Consider the following 18,730-nt stretch of genomic DNA (forward strand, 5'->3'; position numbering starts at 1 on the left):
CTAGATATAGTCGTAAAGAGATCTTTTTGCATGTTGTCCTTCATAAATCAAAGTTTTCAGGACAGGACTTGGGTGAAATTGTGCAAGACATTGGTGAGGACGTATTTGGAGTACTTTGTGCAGTTTTGATCACGTAACTATTGGAAAGATGGCACTAAGATTGAAAGAATGCAGAGGAGATTTACAAGGATGTTACCAGGGCTCTGATTTGATGGCTAAAAAGCATTCTTTCGTGAAAATGTGAGAAATTTTCTTCTGAGCGCTTTATTTTTGTTCCCTCTTTGTACAAAGGCTGAATTAAAAAGACTGTTGAGGACATGTTTTATGTTGCCATTTTAGGTTTATTGCAAACAGATGACAAGGTTGCACTAAAAGAAATCACAAGGCAGCTTCAGCTTGAGAATGTTGTTGGAGATAAAGTTTTTGTAAGTTTCTTTGATTTTTCAGTTGTGATATTTATGTTTTTGTATTTAAAAATGGCATGTAATAACCTTTTCATTTGCAATTCAAGTCTTAAAACTAACCTCACTTTTAGTATAATATGCAATCTATTTACTGGAGGACTCCAAGGGTTGAGCAGCAGCAGTGGGAGAAAAAAAAAAACATCGATATCTTGGGCCAGAACTCTTCCATCTGTCTTGATGTCTAAGGCATGGATTAAAAATCTGTTGACAGACATGAAACAGGAGGGTAAAAACAGGTTGTAGGTAGTAGCTTGTGGGTAATGTGAGTGCTAAGTTGAAGGTATTGATCATGTAAACATCAATGATTTGTTTGAGGGATGTAAATGCAACCTTCAAGTTTGAAAACACTAATGTGTTTAGGAGGGGAAGATTATGAGCTAAGAGGAACATATAAAGGGGATCAATCTTGCTGCAGACAAATTGAATGTGGACAAATGAATGACGTATAGTTTAACATGGTTGTATGAGAGGTTATGAATTTTGGTTCAAAAGGCTATTTTTTATATAGTGATATATTGTCAAAAGTGAAAATGCAATTGCTGAAGCAGTTGAGAAGGTAGATGGTCAATTAGACAGGAGGAAGAATGTCTCACTGCAGCTGCAGAGGGCCTTGATGATGCCTCCTTTGCAGCTTGTGTGCAGTTTTAGCCTTTTCTGAGGGATGAGGAAGTTGCCTTAAAGGGAGCACTGAAGATTTTTCAAAATGTTTCTTAGGAAGGCAGGACTGAAGTATAGGAGACATTAATTAGGTTGATTAGACATTTTTTGGAGTTTTGAAAAATGAAGGAGGTCTCAGAGAAACCTACAAAAGGCTGAGATAGACATGTTGCAGGGTTGGTATTCCTGAAAGCTCAAGAATGTTTCTGGGCCCTCTTAATGCAGATTTTGATGCAGTTTCTTGGATTCATTCAGTCCCCCACAACCACCATTCTTCTCCATGTGGCAGAACTCATTCTTCCCCTTGACAACTACTATTTATTTTGCAAATCCAGGGTGTAGCCATGCATATATGCATGGACCCCAGCTATGACCATTTTTTGGTCAGTTATGTCAAACAGTTCTTGTTTCTGATATCAGTAGTAGCTAAGTTATTGGAAAGTGTTCTGAGGGCTCTGGGATACAAATATTTGGATAGCTAGGGGCTGATTAGGGATAGTCAACATGGCTTTGTGTGTGGTAGGTCATCTTTAACCAATCTTATAGAATTTTTTTGAGGCAGTTACCAGGAAAGTTGATGAAAGAAATGCTATAGATATTGTCTACATAGACTTAGACAAGGTTCCACATGGGAGGTAAGTCAGAAAGGTTCAGGCACTTGGTATTAACTGGATTTGGCATTGCCTACATAGGAGAAGCCAGAGAGTGGTACTGGATGATTGCTTCTCAGACTGGAGGCATGTGACTAGTGATGTGCCTCAGCGATTGGTGCTGGGATCATTGATGTTTGTCATCTGTATCAATGATCTGATGATCATGTAGTAAATTGTATTGGCAAATTTGCAGAAGACACAAAGATTGGAGGAGTTCGGACATCAAGGAAGCCTTTCAAAGCTTGCAGAGGGATCTGCACCAGCTGGGAAAAATGGCAGATGGAATTTCATGAAGACCTGTGTGAGATGTTGCAGTTTGGAAGGACAAACCAAGAAAGAACATAAATGATAGGGCATTGAGGAGTGCAGTAGAACAGAGGAATCTGGGAATACAGATAGGGTTGTAAGGTGAACTTTTGGCATATTGGCCTCCATAAATCAAAATATTCAGTACGAGTTAGGATCTTATGGTTAAAATTGTACAAGATATTGATGAGACCAAATTTGGAGTATGGTGTTCAGTTTTGGTCATCTAACTACAAGCAATATATCAATTTGATTGAAAGAGTGCAGAGACTATTTACTACAATGTTGTTCGGACTTCAGGCCCTGAGTTACAGGGAAAGGTTATAAAGTTTAAGACTTTGAAGGGAGATTTGATAGAGGCACAGTTCCCTCCAAAATGTTTGGGCCAGGCACTTTTGACCCCTTTATTTCCCCTGTGCTCCATATTTTCAAATTTGTAATCAAACAATCCACATGTGATTAAAATAATAATTCCATATTTTATTCAAGGCATTTGTGTACATTTTGGTTTGATCATGTAGGAATTAAAGAACTTTTTATTCATAATTCCCCCATTTCAGTGCACCATAATGTTTGGAACACTTGACTTCACAGGTGTTTGTGAGTACTCAGTATGTTTAGTTGCTTCATTTATACTGGTTTGAGAGAGCTTGGCTTGATTCAAAGCTTTTGATCTCCTTTAGAGTCTATAGTTTCCATTATTCAACATGATGACCAGAGTTTTGACAATAAAAGTCAAAGAAGCCATTTATTAGGCTGAAAAACAAGAATAAAACAGTAAAAAGTCATCATCGATTTCCAAATTCAGCTGTTTGGAACATCATTAAGAAGAACGAGCACACTGGTGAGCTCAGTGATCGCAAAGGGACTGGTAGGCCAAGGAAGAGTTCCACTGCTGATGACCGAAGTATTCTCATAATGAAGAAAAATCCCCAAGCATGTGTCCGACAGATGAGAAATATTCTTCAAGAGGCAGGTGTGGATGTGGCTAATGATTACTATCCGCAGAAGACTTCATGAACAGAAATACAGAGGCTAGTTAGCAAGATGCAAACCCCTAGTTAGCCACAGAAATGAGATGGCCAGATTTCAGTTTGCCAAGAAGTATTTAAAAGAGTCTGTAGAATTCTGAAAAATAAGTTTTAAGGACAGATGAAACTGTATCAGAGTGATGGCAAGAGCAAAGTGTGGAACTGTCCAAGGTCCAAAGCACATGACCTCATATGTGAAAAGTGGTGATGGGGGTGTTAGAACATAGAACACAACAGGACTTTACAGGCCCTTCAGCCCTCAAGGTTGTGCCAACCCATATATTCCTTTTTTTTAAACTTACAAAATCCACGCTACCTCATAACCCTCTATTTTTCTTTTATTCATGTGCCTAAGAGTATCTTAAATGCCCCTAATGTTTCAGCCTCCACTACCATCCCTGTCAAGACACTCCACACACCCACAACTTTCTGTATAAAAGATTTATCTGTGACATCTCCCCTAAACTTCCCTCCCTTAACTTTGTACATCTGTCCTCTGGTATTTGCTATTCCTGCCCTGGGAAACATGTGCTGGCTCTCCACCCTATCTATGCCTCTCATAATCTTATAGACCTCTATTAAGTCTCCTGTCATCCTTCTCACTCCACCTCTGCTAACCTTGCCTCTGCTAACCTTGCAACATCGTGGTAAATCTCTGCACCCTCTCCATAGCTTCCACATCCTTCCTATAATGAGGTGAGCAGAACTGAACACAATATATGGGTCTTACCAGAGATTTATAGAGCTGGAGCATGACTTCTTTACTGCTGAACTTAATTCCCCTATTAATAAACCCCAGCAGCCCATAGGCCTTCTTAACTCTCCTATCAACCTGTGCGGTGACCTTGAAGGATGTATAGATTTGATTCAATCACATTCTTAAGTAACTGGCCATTAACCGTGTACTCAAGCCTTCTGGTTTGTCCTTCCAAAATGCATCACCTCACACTTATCTGGATTGAACACCATCTGAAACTTTTCTGCCCAACTCTGCATCCTGTCGATATCCTCTTGTATCCTTCAACTACCTTCAGCTCCATCCACAACTCCTCCAACCTTCATGCCATTCATCAATCCAGTCACGTTGTCAGTGGATTTTCTATTTTTAACAAATCCAGTTTGGTCCATATTTATTAATTTCAGTAAATTTTTTGATAATCTATTGGCTAACATTTTTGCAACTATTTTATAATCCACATCTAACAAAGATATAGAATCATATGAAGATGAAAAAGGGATATCTATTTTTTAAAAATGACATCGCTATTTTAAAAGATTCCGGCAATTCATGAGTTTCTTCTGCCTGGGTTAATACTTCCACAAACCGAGGAATTAATAAATCTTTATAAACTCTGTAAAATTCAGCTAGAAATCCATCTTCCACTGGAGACATATTACTCTGTAAAGAACTTAAAGCTTCTTTAACCTCTGTTACTATAAAAGATGTATTTAAGTCTCTTTGTTCATCCAAATTTAATTTGGGTAGATTAACTTGAGATTTTAAAAAATATCTATTTTATTATCATCTTTCAAAGATTCAGATTTATATAAATTTGAATATAATTGTTTAAATTATTATTAATTTCTTGAGGTTTATAAGAAATTTAATTTGAATCATTTTTTTCTATAATCGTTCTCAAAACTAGCTTTGTCTTTAATTGCCATGCTAAAACTTTGAGCTCTTTCAGATATTTCTGATTAGTTCTCATAATTTTTTTCCATTTTAGATGTCTGTAAAGAATTATGATGTTTATTTTAATTTATGAGATCTTGGTTTATTCTCTTGATTGTCTTTCCAACTCCTTTTCTAAATTTGTTATTTCTATCTCCAACTGTTCTAATTCTTTCATATTAAAAAAAATTTGGAACATAACTAATTATCTGAGTCTGTATAAACGCTTTCATTGCATCACATAAAATAAAATTATTAGTTATCAAATTAGAATTGGTTTCAAAGAAAAATTTTATCTAATAAAATATCTAAAAAATTCACAACATTCCTTCCTCTTTAATAACATAAGGCTACTACGGTAGAGCAACTAAAGAAATACACACACAGACTGACTTTATTCAGGTTTTACAATCTTCTTTTATACCCTGCATGTCCCGGTTCCATGGGACAAGGCAGAAAATTACTTCTGGAGTGCTTCCGATCCACAGGACCAGCAGGTTTAAATTTATCCTTGTGACTCTCCTGCGCCTTTCACCAGGATACGCAGCAGGACAACATGCCATTCTCCAACACGCAGTACTGCTCTGTTAGGTGATTATTCACCTGTTTGTTTAGTTGTTCCGCGGCCCGCAGAACCATGCCAGCAGCGGTTCGCGACACTGCACTGAGCGCTCGCTCAGCCTGCCTCATCAGTATTAAATCTCTATCTATCATTGCTATTGCCAACACCAAAGGAGAATGATCCAATAAAATTTTTTGGCTTATATTCTGCTTGTATTGTTTCTTGAAGTTGCACTGATGATAAAAATAAATCAATTCTAGAATCAGAATCATGTTTAGCCAAATAAAAAGATGAATCCCTCTCTCTTGGATGAATGTTCTCCAAGCATCTACCAAATTTAGATTTTTCATTAATGATAATGTAGCCTTAGCAGCTTTCTTCATTGATCTATCTAATAATGAATCAAAACAAAAATTAGTCTCTTCCTATTAAGATATCTCATTTGCATTTGCTGAATTCTAAAAGATTTCATGTATAAATTTATCATCGTTTGGTAAATAATGTCCAATATTCTGAATAAATTTGGCAGTTAATCATAACATATCTACCTGTAGGATATGTTATTACATTTTGTATTTTAACAGGAAGTCTTTTATCTAATAAAATAGCTACCCCTCTTAACTTCGAATTAACTGAGGAAGCTGTAACATAATCTACCCAATCCCTTTTTAATTTCTAATGTTCCTTTTCGATTAATTGAGTTTCCTGCAGAAAAAGCTATGTCTACTTCCATTTTCTTTGTATGTGTCAATACTTTTTCCTCTTCACTGGATTATGGAGACCATTAATATTAAAAGTTAGAACATTCATATACTTATTTTTATCATCTATATATAACATCTTCCCTTCACCAACCACTTCTCAACTCCCTGAGTCTTCAATTCTTTTATCGATCTAGTATAAAGGCATCTTTCTCTAAAATATCCAGATCTAAAAGAAATTAAGAAAAGAAAAAAGTTATGAATATAAAACAAAATAGTGATTACCCCCTTCAGTGACTATAATCTACAACACTTCCCTACCCCCCTTTACAGTTAATGACCAAAGCCACTAACATCCCTATGAATCTGCAGAAGCCTGAGCTTGTTTCTCTAGCTCCCTCAGATATCTATTTTATCATCATTATATATTTAAGACAGGATTAATCAATCTTATTATATTTCAAGAAGAGTCTTCAAACTCCTGCTTGTTGGGTTGCCAAACTGTTGCTTGTTGGGTTGCCCTCTGATCAACTTCACGCAAATATATGGCAAAACATCTGCATTATGCAGCTCCAGGATTCATAAAGAAATTATTTACTCCAGCTTGTACAAAGATCTTCAGAGTTGCTGAATAGTGCAAGATAAAGTTGTATCCTTTTTTTCACCAAATATTCTTCAACAAATTGAATTATTTTCTTTAATAACTCAAAACTAATATCAGGATAAAAGAAAATCTTGTTTCCATTATATTCTAATGGACCTTTTTGTTCTTTGGCTTTTTTTTGCTGCTAATTCAAGAATTTTTTTCCCCCTCAATTGATAATGAAAAACTTCATCAGAATAGGTCACGGCCTCTGGTCAGGTGATGATCATGGTCTTATTGATCTGTGTGCCCTTTCTATCGACATCCCCTTGAAATGGATCTTGACCAAATATATCTGGAATACAATGTTCCAAAAAAATTGTCATCACCTTCCATAATCCCAACAATTTCAATATTGTTTCTTCTGCTGAAATTTTCTAAAGAGTTCATTTTTTCCACATAATTGTTCATTGACAAGATTCATTGCATCTGTTGAATTTTCCATCTTATCCATTCTTTCTTGGATCATTTGTAGCATAAATTCTGTAGTCTTAACTCTTTCTTCCTCTTCATCAAACCTTTTTTGAAAAGTATTGACTATTTCATAAATGTAATCATTTTTATCATTTGTGTTTTTTTAATTATCAATCTTGCTTGCTTGATCTCTCTCATTATCAAAGTTTCTGCACTCAACATGGATATTGAAAGGCATTCTAGGTTTTGTACCTGCTTCAACAATCAGTACAGGTGCACAATCCTTTATCCTTGAGGGACAGTGTGTTTCAAATTTCGGATTTTTCCGGATTTCAGAACAAAAGCCAGCTTCCCCAGATTTAAGGCCACCTGAATTGTGCTGCCATATCCACCCATTTCCAGACACGTTGCCATCTCTCTCCCCCTGCCCACCTGAGTCGCGCTGCCGTCTCTCCCCCCTGCCCACCCGAGTCGCACTGCCGTCTCTCCCCCTTGCCCACCCAAGTCGCGCTGCCATCTCCCCCCTGCCCACCCGAGTCGCGCTGCCGTCTCTCCCCCCTGTCCACCCGAGTCGTGCTGCTGTCCCTCCTGCTCCGCCTCTCTCCTTCCCTCCCTCCGCTGTACTAGCACCAGGAAAGAAATGCCAGTTTTTGGAGCTTTCTGGATTTTAGATGTCCGGATAAAGGATTGTGTGCCTCTTCTTCTGCTTCCACTTCTTCTTGTCCATCCATGATGTCATGCTCCATGCATGCGCAACTTTTCATGCATGCTTGGGTGACTCAAAGACATCTTCTTTGTCTCTCCATTGCTCTGACTCCGTCAGGTCTGCAGTTCCCTGCACATCTGACTTTGGAGTTCTTAGTTGCCTGGCAGATTCCTTCAGTATAGCTCTTGGTTCCATCTGCAAGATTGGCCTCTCTTGTTGATCCTGCTGTTCCTTTTGTTGTGTTGCAGACTTGCCAGTGACGTTCTTATCTTATTTTGGCAACATTAGTAGATTGTTGCCTTTCTGTCAGTTAAGTTTTAAAAAAAATTTAATTAAAGGCTCATCACTTTTTTTTCCCCCTTTTTTAAAACTTTTCTTTGGGAGAGCCAGATTCCTTCAACCTGACTCTATGCCATCATGTGATGTCCCCTACAATCCTGTTTGTTGTTAGAACGCCAACCCTTTCTCCCAATACCTTTCCCTCTGCCTTATCTGATCCCAGGATAAGGCCTCCCGTTCCAGAACATATGAAATGCCCTCTTTCTTCCAGAAATATGTCTTCATCCTGCTGTCATTGATAAACCCCTTGCCTGTACCTCCTTCATTCCGATACTTCCATTCTAACCCTGCCCCCACCCACCTACACACAGAAAAGGATAGAGTTCTCTTGTTTCTCACTTGCCATCCTCTCTGCACAACTTGCCCCAACATCTCCCCCTCACTTTGGTCCAGGGCCATAAATAGACATTGGCATTTTCTTTATTTGCATTGGATTTCAGAATTGTATTTTTTTTTCCCCCAAGTTCTTTTTCTGTTTTCCAAAGAGCAATAGTGAAAAGCTAACTTGGCCTGTTAATCATGAATTGATGTCATTGCAACTAGCCAAATTGCAAAAATACCTCTTGTTTATCTTGCAGATGATCTGGGGGATAAGAATTAAATACAATTTTATTTTATTAGAAATGTATGACCATAAAAACTCTTGCCTGACAAAATCTGTGTTTTCTAATTACAGGGGAGTTTTGCTGAAAATCTTGCTTTTCTTCTTGAGGCTTTGAAAAAAGGTACAGATTTTTTTGTTGTAGATTCTTTCACTGAAGTTTATCACTTGTGGTAATTTTTAGTTAAGATTATTATCAATTACGTTAAAATGTCATGGGTCAAATTTTATTCTCTTGTTACTTCTACCATACCAGAGATGCAGGTTAATTGGGTGTAAATTGGGCGGCACAGACTCGTGGGCTGAACTAAAACCGCACAATGCTGGGGAAACTCAGCAGGTCAAAGAGTGCCCTTTATGTAGCAAAGGTAAAAATACATTTCAGGCTTGAACCTTTCATCAAAGTATGGAAAAATGTCAGCATGCATCTGAACAAAAGAGTGGACTGAGCTGTGGTCGCAAAGGCAGGAGGTGATAGATGGAGAAGGGAGGGAGAGAGGGGACAGCAGTGATCAAGGGGAGGAGGGATAGCTAGATGAAGGGAAAAAGGAGAACTAGAAAGGGGAATGGAAGAAGGGAAGGGAAAGAGGAGAGCAGTTGAGTAGAAACCAGAAATATCGATGTTAATGCCATCTGGCTGGAAAGAGCCCAGATGGAAAATCAGGTGTTGCCCCTCCAATTTGCAAGTAGTTTTGGTGAGTATGGGAGTTTGGCACAGAACTGAAATGGTTGGCTACTGGGAGGTCTCTATCAGTGTTATGGATGGAGTGAAGGTGTTCAGCAAAGCGATCTCCCAATCTGCACTAAGTCTGGTGTAGAGAAGGCCACAAAGGGAGCACTGGATGTAGTAAATCAGTCCTGCGGATACACAAGTGAAGTGTTGCTTCCCTTGAAAGGCCTGTTTGGGGTCCCGGACCATGGTGAAGGGATAGCTGAGGGCTCAAGAGCTGCACTTTCTGCAGCCACAGGGTAAGGTGCCAGCAAGGAGATTGGTGGGAGGGAGGAATGCATGAGGGAGGCACAGAGTGAGCGGACCCTATGGAAGGCAGATACGTGAGGAGAGGGAAAGATGTGTCTGGAGGTGGGATCCTGTTGTGTGCTGGTAGGTTCCCAAGGATAAGGTATTAGACGCGAAGCTTGGTGGGGTGGAAGGTGAGGATAGGTGGGGGGGGGGGGGGGGCTCTGTTTGTTGCATCTGGGTGTAGGGGGGGGGGGGTTGGTGCCAGGGCAGATGAGCAGGAAATGGAGGAGAGGCGGGTAAGGCCTGAGTTGATGGTGATGGAGGAGAAGCCACATTGGTGAAAGAAGACAGACATTTCAGAAGATCTGGAATGAAAGACATCATCTTGGGAACAGATGCAGCAGAGATGGAGAAATTGAGAGAAGGGGATGGAATCTATGCAGGGGGCAGGGTGTGAGGAAGTGTAGTCCAGGTAGTTGTGGGAATTAGTGGGTTTGTAATATATGTCTGTGGAAAGCTTGTCTCCTGAGATGGAGACATGGAGATCCAGGAAGGGACCAGGTGAGTTTGAGATCGGGGTGGAAGTTGGCTGCGAAGTGGATGAAGTTGACAAGCTCATTGCAGATGTATGGGCAGCCCTGTTGCAGTCATCGATGTACCAGAGGAGGAGTGGAGGGGTCTTGCTTGTGTAGGTTTTTAGCATGGGTTGCTCCATAAAACCCACAAACAGGCAGGGGTAGCTGGGACCCATGTGGGTACCCGGGACCCATGTGGGTACCCATAGATACTCATTTGATTTGGAGTAAATGAGATGAGTTGAAGGAGAAGTTGTTTAAAGTGAGACAAGTTCTACCAGGTGGAGGAGGTTGAGGGTAACTGGTCGGGTCTCTGGTCCAGAAAGAACTCAAGTTCTTTAAGACCTTCTGTATGGGAGATGGAAGTATTAAGGAATTGGACATCCATCGTTAAGATGTAGCAGTCCAGTTCAAGGAATCTGAAGTCAGGTATCACAGATGCAGGGGGGGAATTGGACCGGGGAGAAAAGATAGAGTCAAAGTAAGATGAAACTAGTTCGGTGGTACAAGAGCAAGCAGATGCAATGGGTCTATCTGGATGGTTAGGTTTATGTATCTTTGTTAGAAGGTAGAAACAAGCAATGCGGGGATGGGAAACAATGAGGTTGGCAGCCATGAGAGGGAGATGACCAGAGGTGCTGAAGTTGGAGACAGTGGCTTTATGTTCCGTAGTGGGGTCCTGTGGGAGGGATAGATGGGAGGAGGTTTCTTAGAGTTGTTATCTGACCTCAGCAAGGTAGAGATCAATGCGTCAGACCACAACAATACCACTCTTATCTGCATGTTTGATGGTGAGTTTGGGATTGTCGTGGAGAGAGTGGAGGTCAGAGCTTTCTGAAAAACTAAGATTAGAATATGAGAGGAGAGTAGTGACGTTGAGATGGTTGGAAGCAGTTGGAAATAAAAAAGGACCAGAGCGGGCAGTTGGCCAGGTTGAGAAGTCCAGGAGAAGGCCGAAAACAGGGTCTTGAGTGGGGGGAGAGGTGGAGAGTGGAGAGTCACCGTCATGAAAGTAAGCTGGGAGGCAGAGGCGTGGGCTGAAATGACCTGTTACCGTGCTATATATCTAAATTTAAAATGGAGCTTGGACAGACTAGCCTGTTTTCCCTAGAGTGAAGGGTGATGAGGAGGTCACCTGATTTAAAGTCCAATAATAGCGATATGAAAAACAAGAGGCAGTGGGTTTAAGGCAGTGGTTTTCAACTTTGTTTTTCCATGCACATGCCACATTAAGTAATCCCTTACCAAGGATGCCAATAGGCGCTCCATGGTTTGTAAAGGATTTCTTAAGGTTGTATATGAGTGGGGAAAAAAAGGTTGTGAACCACTGGTTTAAGGTGAGAGAGAGATGATTTAAAGGCTATCTGCAGTGTGAGGTCTATTTACATGGAATTATTTATATCTCAAACACTGCCAGAGGAGATGATGAATCAGATACAATTACTATGTTTAACTAGCATTGAGACAGACATTGCAAGTGGCAAAGTATAAAAGGATACAGACTTAATGTGGGCAAATGGGATGTGTAGATAGGTATGTGTGTGGTAGGCCAAAGGATTTGTTTGTCGTGTGAGTTTCACTCATTCAAGTGGCCTGACTCCTCGTTTGAGTGTGCACAGTGGGCAGATGTTGACAATTTGAATGAGACATTTGGCTGAACAGGAATATAAATCCCCTTGTTCAAATGCCCATACAGTCACTTGAAAGCCAAAAGCCAGCTGCTTTGCTTTCCTTCCTGTATGTAGACAAGGATGTCAATTCTAATGACCCTATTCTCGCCTCACTGCTGCTTTCATTGAGATGTCCGGAAAAATGCCAATCCAAATCAGCTCCACACACTAAGCCATTAGGGAATTTCCATTTGATCATAAAGTACATTGCTCCATTTTAGTGTTCTCAATCGTGTTGGCAAACCAAAGAATAGTAAGTAAATAAGATACAGTAATCTTTGAGAATGATTATTTGAGAGCTCAGTTGTTTGTTTTCTCAGACACCTGTGAGTTTAAATTAGGATTTGTTTGTCTTGATTTAGTTGTCCAAAGTTCAAATTTGGACTGTCAGATACCATAAGTGTTTTTTTTTAAATCAAATTTTACCCGAAGTCCTAAATGTGTAATGTTAATAGGCTACAAAAAGCCTCTGTGAATTTGGACGGTACAACTCTTCTAAAACTGTATGGGATAAAGTGGCCCCATGCTAGAGGGAAAAAAATATATTTTGGCATTTATGAAAGTCAGCTGAAAACTTCTATCAGTTTTACATAAGTGGAACTCCTCTGATTTCCGGTACAGTTACTGTGAAGTTATATGTCAATTTATCAAGCACAACTTTGCCTCACTTGTAACTGGAGTGAATCCAACAAAAATAGCAATAAATAGAAGCACCAATGATATCAAATCAATACACTTTTTATTTGAAGAGTAAGCAATTGAATCTAGCTGAAAACTGAGGATGGAGTCAGTATTTGCCAAACTCTTAAAAATGGAGAATTTGTCTGTAAAATTTGCACAATAGTTATGTACACCCACGTAATTTGTTGAAGTTTTTTCTGTTTATTACTCTGTTCCCATTTGTCTTTTGTCGATACTTTTCCCCCTTACTCTCTGTCTCTCATACCATGATACCTCTGATTTAAATCATTGAATCAGTGAACCGGTGCGGACTCGAAAGGCCAACATGGCCTGTTTCCGCTCCATAAATGGTTATATGGTTATATGGAAACATTAATGTGATTAAATAAACTACTTGAGCTCCATGGAAATGGCTCTAGATAAATAATGTTGGATCTGCATCAAAAAGTTATTAATTGATTGTAGTGGTTCATAAATGCATCAATTCTTTTTGGCATTTTCTTAAAACAAATTCAATTATTTTTTAATATAAAAATGCTGATGGGGGATTGTTACTGCTGAAACTGGTTTTTCCCTCTTAATATTTTCCCTCAGAACTGTACATCTGTTTAGTATTCCCTTGGCCTCTGCAAACCATTCAGTATTGTGTAAAATGTTTTTTAACCTTTCTTGAATTGTTGGTTCTCCTGGGCTTGGGTCTCATTGGATCATTTTTACGGTACAGAAGCAGAAAATTTAAACTTCATTCCAACTGTCTTACATCAAAATATGGACTGTTTCTCGTTCCACAGATGTTGTTTGATCAGTAGAATGTTTCTAACTCTATTTATTGATTTTCATTGCCTGTCATTTGACGTTCCAGTTGCCTTTCCAAAATGTTCTTCATTTTGAGATGATATCCAGTTCTGCATTTAGTTATTGAAGGACACTGATTCAGCATCACTGAATTTGAATCATGGAACTGAAGACTTTAACTGTTTTTAACTGTCTCAGAAATATTTGAGGGCAACTCAATTAGATATTAAAAATTAAAATGAATAGATAAGTGTTTTCAATTCAAATCTAAGCTTAAAACATAAATGGAGTCATTACCTGATTGGCAACCATCCCTTGGGAAATTCATTTGGCCTCTCTCCAGCACAAGTGCTGTATTGCTGGACTCCAATCCAGTCGCAGAGCAGGAAGTTTGATGACATCTGACCTCCAGGATATTTCTGACTTTGGCGGTGCACACAGTAGTCTGAAGTGAGCTGAGGCATGAAAACATTGTATGCTGTCAGCCATTACTGAAAATTATTATCTTCAATTACAGAGGTTATCCTGAAAATATTCCAGTATAGCCACAAAGGTAGTTTCCATAGAGATCACAGTAAAACTCCTCCCAATCTTCAAATGCTCCCTGCTCAATAATCCAGAAGAAATTCAGGCATGGTGAACTCAGTAATGCACATTAGCTTAGCTAAGCAAAAAACTTTATTGAAGACTGACCAAATGTCATACACAAGGAAGGTGATGAGTCAGCACACAGGAGGGAAACTGAAAACTTGGCTGAATGGGACACCAACAACAATCTTGCACTCAATGTCACCAAAACGAAGGAGGTGACTCTTAACTTCAGGAAGGAAAAGCCAGTGAACATTAGGGGATCAGAAGTGGAGAGGGTGAACAAATTTAAGTTCATAAAGAACCCTTTGAAAAGGCAGGTGGAACATCAAATGACAAGCAAAGAAAATCAATAAACAGAGTTAGAAATATGCTACAGATCACTATCTCGGAGGATCTTTCCTGGATCAAACACATCTATGGCATCGTGAAGAAAGCACGTCAACTTCCTCAGGAGTTTGCGGAGGTTTCGTATGACACCAGAAACCCTGGCAAAATTCTACAGATGTGTGGTGGAAAGTGTGCTAACTGGCTGCATCACAGTCTGGTATGGAGATACCCATACACCTGAACGTAAAGCCCTCCAAAGGTAGTGGGCACAGCTCAGGACATTACAGGCAAAACCCTCCCGACTATCATGAACACCTACAGGGAGTGCTGCCGTCGGAGAGCAGCAGCAATCATCAAGGATCCACACCATCTAGCGCACGCTCTGTTCTCCTGCTCCCGTCATGAAAGAGGTATAGGTGCCACGAGACTCACACCACCAGGTTCAGGGACAGCTGCTGCCCCTCCACCATAGTCCGACTTGCGATTTTTCGAAATAACAATAGTTCAAAACTGTATTTTCAATTTCAAATTGCGATCTGCTCCCACACTTGTGATATGCAGTATGCTACTCTCTTGTGATGCTGGTCAATGGCAACAGAGTATGTACAGCATACCCTTTCACGATGCTGACTCAACCATGCTCGCAGTCATTGTGGCGATTACACGAGCGAGTGCAATGTAAAAAAAAAACCATCATGTCTGCTAAGCGGTCATATGTGTCTTCTGCTTCTGGTGAGAAGAAAAAGAGGAAAATAATTACTCTGAAGATGAAACTCAAGGTACTTGCTCAGCATGAAGGAGGCTATAGCACGTGAGTTTGGACTTTTGAGACTATACAAAAGGATAAGAGACAAATCAGTGATGCCGTGAAATCGTCAGCATTGGTGATTTCCACCATCATCACGAAGAAAAGAGCTGGGCCAATTGATGATATGGAAAGATTACTTGTCACGTGGATGGAAGATCAAATGGTAGGGCTGACAGGATGCTTTTGGTTGCTACAGAGAACTTTACAATGAAAAGAAGAAACAATCTCTCCAGTCAAAAATTGACATTGTCCTAAAGAAGACTATGCCTGTTAAACCATCAACAAGTGTCGATGACGCAGTGCCTTCTTTGAGCTGTTCTCAAGCATCATCAGAAGAGAGTGAAATTTATGACCCTGTCGATTTAGCATCCCCACCATCCAGCAATTAATTTTAGTTCCATGCTTCAAACATCCTTCATGTCCAGTGTGCTTTTAGTTGTGTGTCTGTTAATGGTTATTTTTCAATGTGGAATAAAGGTTTTCTAAATTTAATCATTAAAAAATGTTAGGTGTGGTATTCTTTTTTGACTTATGATTTTTTTTTCAAATGACAATGGGTTTGCAGCAACATAGCCCCATTGTAAGTTGAGGAGCACCTGTGACGCAAAGAAAGGCGTGATCCCTCGTCCTGAAGTTGTTGTAATTTTGTAGTGCAAGTGTCTGGTGGAAACTGGAAAGGAACCATTCTTGCATGGAATGGTGCTAGATTTCAGGTTTCTGTCTTGCCTGAGTGGCTTTCTTGAGGCTGTTTCTTAATGTCCAGGAAGTCAGTGCCATGATGGACTTTCTGTAACCTTCTGCATTCCTGGACATTTGTTTCCAAGCCAGGGTGTGATGCAACTAATTAGTATACATTCCATAGTACACTTGCAGAGGTTTGATAGAGTTTTTGACCACTTGCTGAATCTCATCCAAGTAGAGGTATTTGTGTGCCTTTTTCACAATGGCCTCAGCACGCTGGCCCCAGGAGAAGTCCCATAAAGTTTGAGTGCCCAAGAACCTAAGGAAGAAATGGAGTGGCAGGCTTTCTTGGTGAAGTGTAGCACTGGTCAAGAGTGTTCAGTCCTCAGGTATTGAATAAGATGTGGTGAGCATACTGGTTAATGATGTCCCTTGCTTACTTGCACTGGAAATGTGACATTTTGACATTAGGAACATTATGAAACTACAGTGCAACTCCGATTATCCGCCCAGGCCTATTTTGGATAAATGTTTTTATTTCAGGGAACTGGTCACTTTAAAAAAAAACAGCCCAGGAGCAACAGCAAATCACTTTTAACAGGGTTGAAACAACAAGAAACAACAAGGTAAGGCTTTTTAAGCACTAAAATAATGTTTAATTCTAACCAAAAAAATGCTGGCCACCGATGATCACTGACACCTCCCCACCAAAGCCCCGCTTGTGCTGGGAGCCCGAGGTCTGCTGCTGCCGTCACCAGGAGCCCAAGTTCCACTGCTGCCAGGAACCTGACGTCCCTGGTCAGTTCGGCTCCAAAAAAAAATTTGGTATAAATGAGGATTTCTGCTCTGTTTCCGATATCCTCATTTATCCAAAATTTTTAAAAAAAAATTTGATAACTGAGAATTTTGGATAATCGGAGTTGTACTGTACTTTTTGATTTCAGCAATCTGAAATGCATTTTACCTGAGATGAGTGAAGGTTTTTCTCCAGCTGTCAACACTTATGCTCCATAAAATTGGCTTGGGTATCATTTGTGAAAAAATTGCTTTGTCATTGCTGAATGAAAATAGAGAAAAAAAATTTAAAAAATTGAATATTTATTAAATTTTTGACCCATGAAAATTTATTTGAAATATGAATGAACTATATGTTTTATTCAAATAAGACAACTCTCTAACTTCCTGCATGGTTTTACAATTGAGATCTCAAGAGTCTTGCGATAGTGTTGAAAGTAATTGGGCTTTGAACTACTGGAGTTTTGTTCCAGTATTTGCAACCTCTTATTGTTCCATAATCCTGTAGTGATTTTTTTCAAATCCTTTACCACTGTGAATTCCAGTATTTCCTGCCTAAGCCAAATTGTTCTTGAGAAGATGGTTGTTAACAGACACTTCAAACTGTTGCCTTCCTTCTGGAAAAGGTGCTCCCATCGTGTTGTTTAACAGTATTTGAATATTTATATTATTTGCTCTGGGGTTGAAGATGCACTTGGAGCCAGAAATGGTGTGCAACTTTCGAAATCATCAGCTGATGTGATGCCTCATTTTTCACTTCTGTGATGAATTTATACTTTAAGAGTTGATGGGATGTATTAGGTGCTTACGTTCTTTTGACTGGTGAAATTGTTTCTCTGAAGGATGCAAATCAAAAGAAAGATGACTTGGCCATGGAGGATAGGTAACGATATTGAAAGCTTTATGAAGCGATGAATGAAAAAATATCTGAAAATCAAACTACATCAAAGAGTGATGTGTAAAGAAATTGATTTTTAAAATTAATTATGGTCTTATTTCTAGGAAACCGCAGCAGCAGTCGGCCAGTGCTTTTTATTTTGGATGAGTTTGACCTCTTTGCTCATCACAAAAATCAGACCTTGCTTTATAACCTCCTTGACATTGCACAGGCACCCCAGACACCTGTTGCAGTGGTGGGTCTAACTTGTCGACTGGTGAGTGTACAGTTTTAAAAAAATATAAAGCTACATTACTGTTATTCATTTTCTTTTCCTTTCCTCACCTGCTTCCTCTGCATATCATCCACACAAATAATCTACTGGGTCCTCTGTCCATTCCTCCCCCCCCCCCCCCACCCCACTTGACCTAATTCCACTCATTACCAGATTCTATAATACGCAGGCCTTTGTCTCTATCATCACCTCCCAACCTTTGTCAACATGTCCACCTTTCCATTCTCTATCTGGCTCCATTTACCCATGAACTTCACCTCACCTTGATCCATCTATTGCTCGCCTCATCTCTTTCCCCTTCAAAATTGTTATCTCCTCTTTACAATCTGTTTTGATGCAGGATTTCACCCTAAAATGTCGACCACCCCTAGGCGTCCATTGATACTGCCTGACCTTGACTTCTCTTTTTTTGTTAGCTGAATAAGATTGCTCATTCATGTGAAGCATGGGGAAAACTTGTTAATTCAATCAGCAAATTTGGTGCTCTGCCTGAAACAGTAGATCAAAAGACATATTAATATCACAGAAAGTACCAGTTGGTTTGAAAATTTTCTTTAATTGTAAAGCCCAAACATGTCCTTCACTGATTATGAATTCCCAACTTAAGGATGCCCCGTATCCAACCCCGTATCCAAATGTGCATCTGGATGAGCATTTGAGAAACCAGCTGCATAAATGGGGATAGATTTACTGTCTGAAGCAGAGTTGCAGGCATCTTCTGCTGGATGGAAGTGGGCATTCCACATGCCTTTCTTTCCCTCTGCCTTAACCCATCATGGGGAGCCATAACATTCAGGGGGTTGCAGAGCATTGAGGAGAGCTGGAACCACTGAGCAGACTTGCTCCCTGAATCAGCAAGGCCAGTTTGCAGCTCCATTTCTCAGACCTGTTCATTCAATCAACTTACAATTTTCAGGCGCCCAAC

At 39.8% G+C, this 18,730-nt stretch overlaps 1 protein-coding gene across 5 annotated transcripts in view; it reads left to right on the plus strand.

The window, feature by feature from the left end:
- orc4 (origin recognition complex, subunit 4) overlaps window positions 1-18,730 on the plus strand; it is a 100,140-nt gene that overhangs the window by 45,387 nt on the left and 36,023 nt on the right. For all 5 annotated transcript variants that reach the window (XM_069934991.1, XM_069934994.1, XM_069934995.1 and 2 more), the window contains 3 exons: window positions 340-425; window positions 8,825-8,873; window positions 17,636-17,787. In XM_069934991.1, the coding sequence (XP_069791092.1) occupies window positions 340-425; window positions 8,825-8,873; window positions 17,636-17,787 (287 nt within the window). The remainder of the gene's footprint in view (window positions 1-339; window positions 426-8,824; window positions 8,874-17,635; window positions 17,788-18,730) is intronic.

The sequence above is a fragment of the Narcine bancroftii genome, chromosome 4 (assembly GCF_036971445.1).
Source record: "Narcine bancroftii isolate sNarBan1 chromosome 4, sNarBan1.hap1, whole genome shotgun sequence".
Lineage (NCBI taxonomy): Eukaryota > Metazoa > Chordata > Chondrichthyes > Torpediniformes > Narcinidae > Narcine > Narcine bancroftii.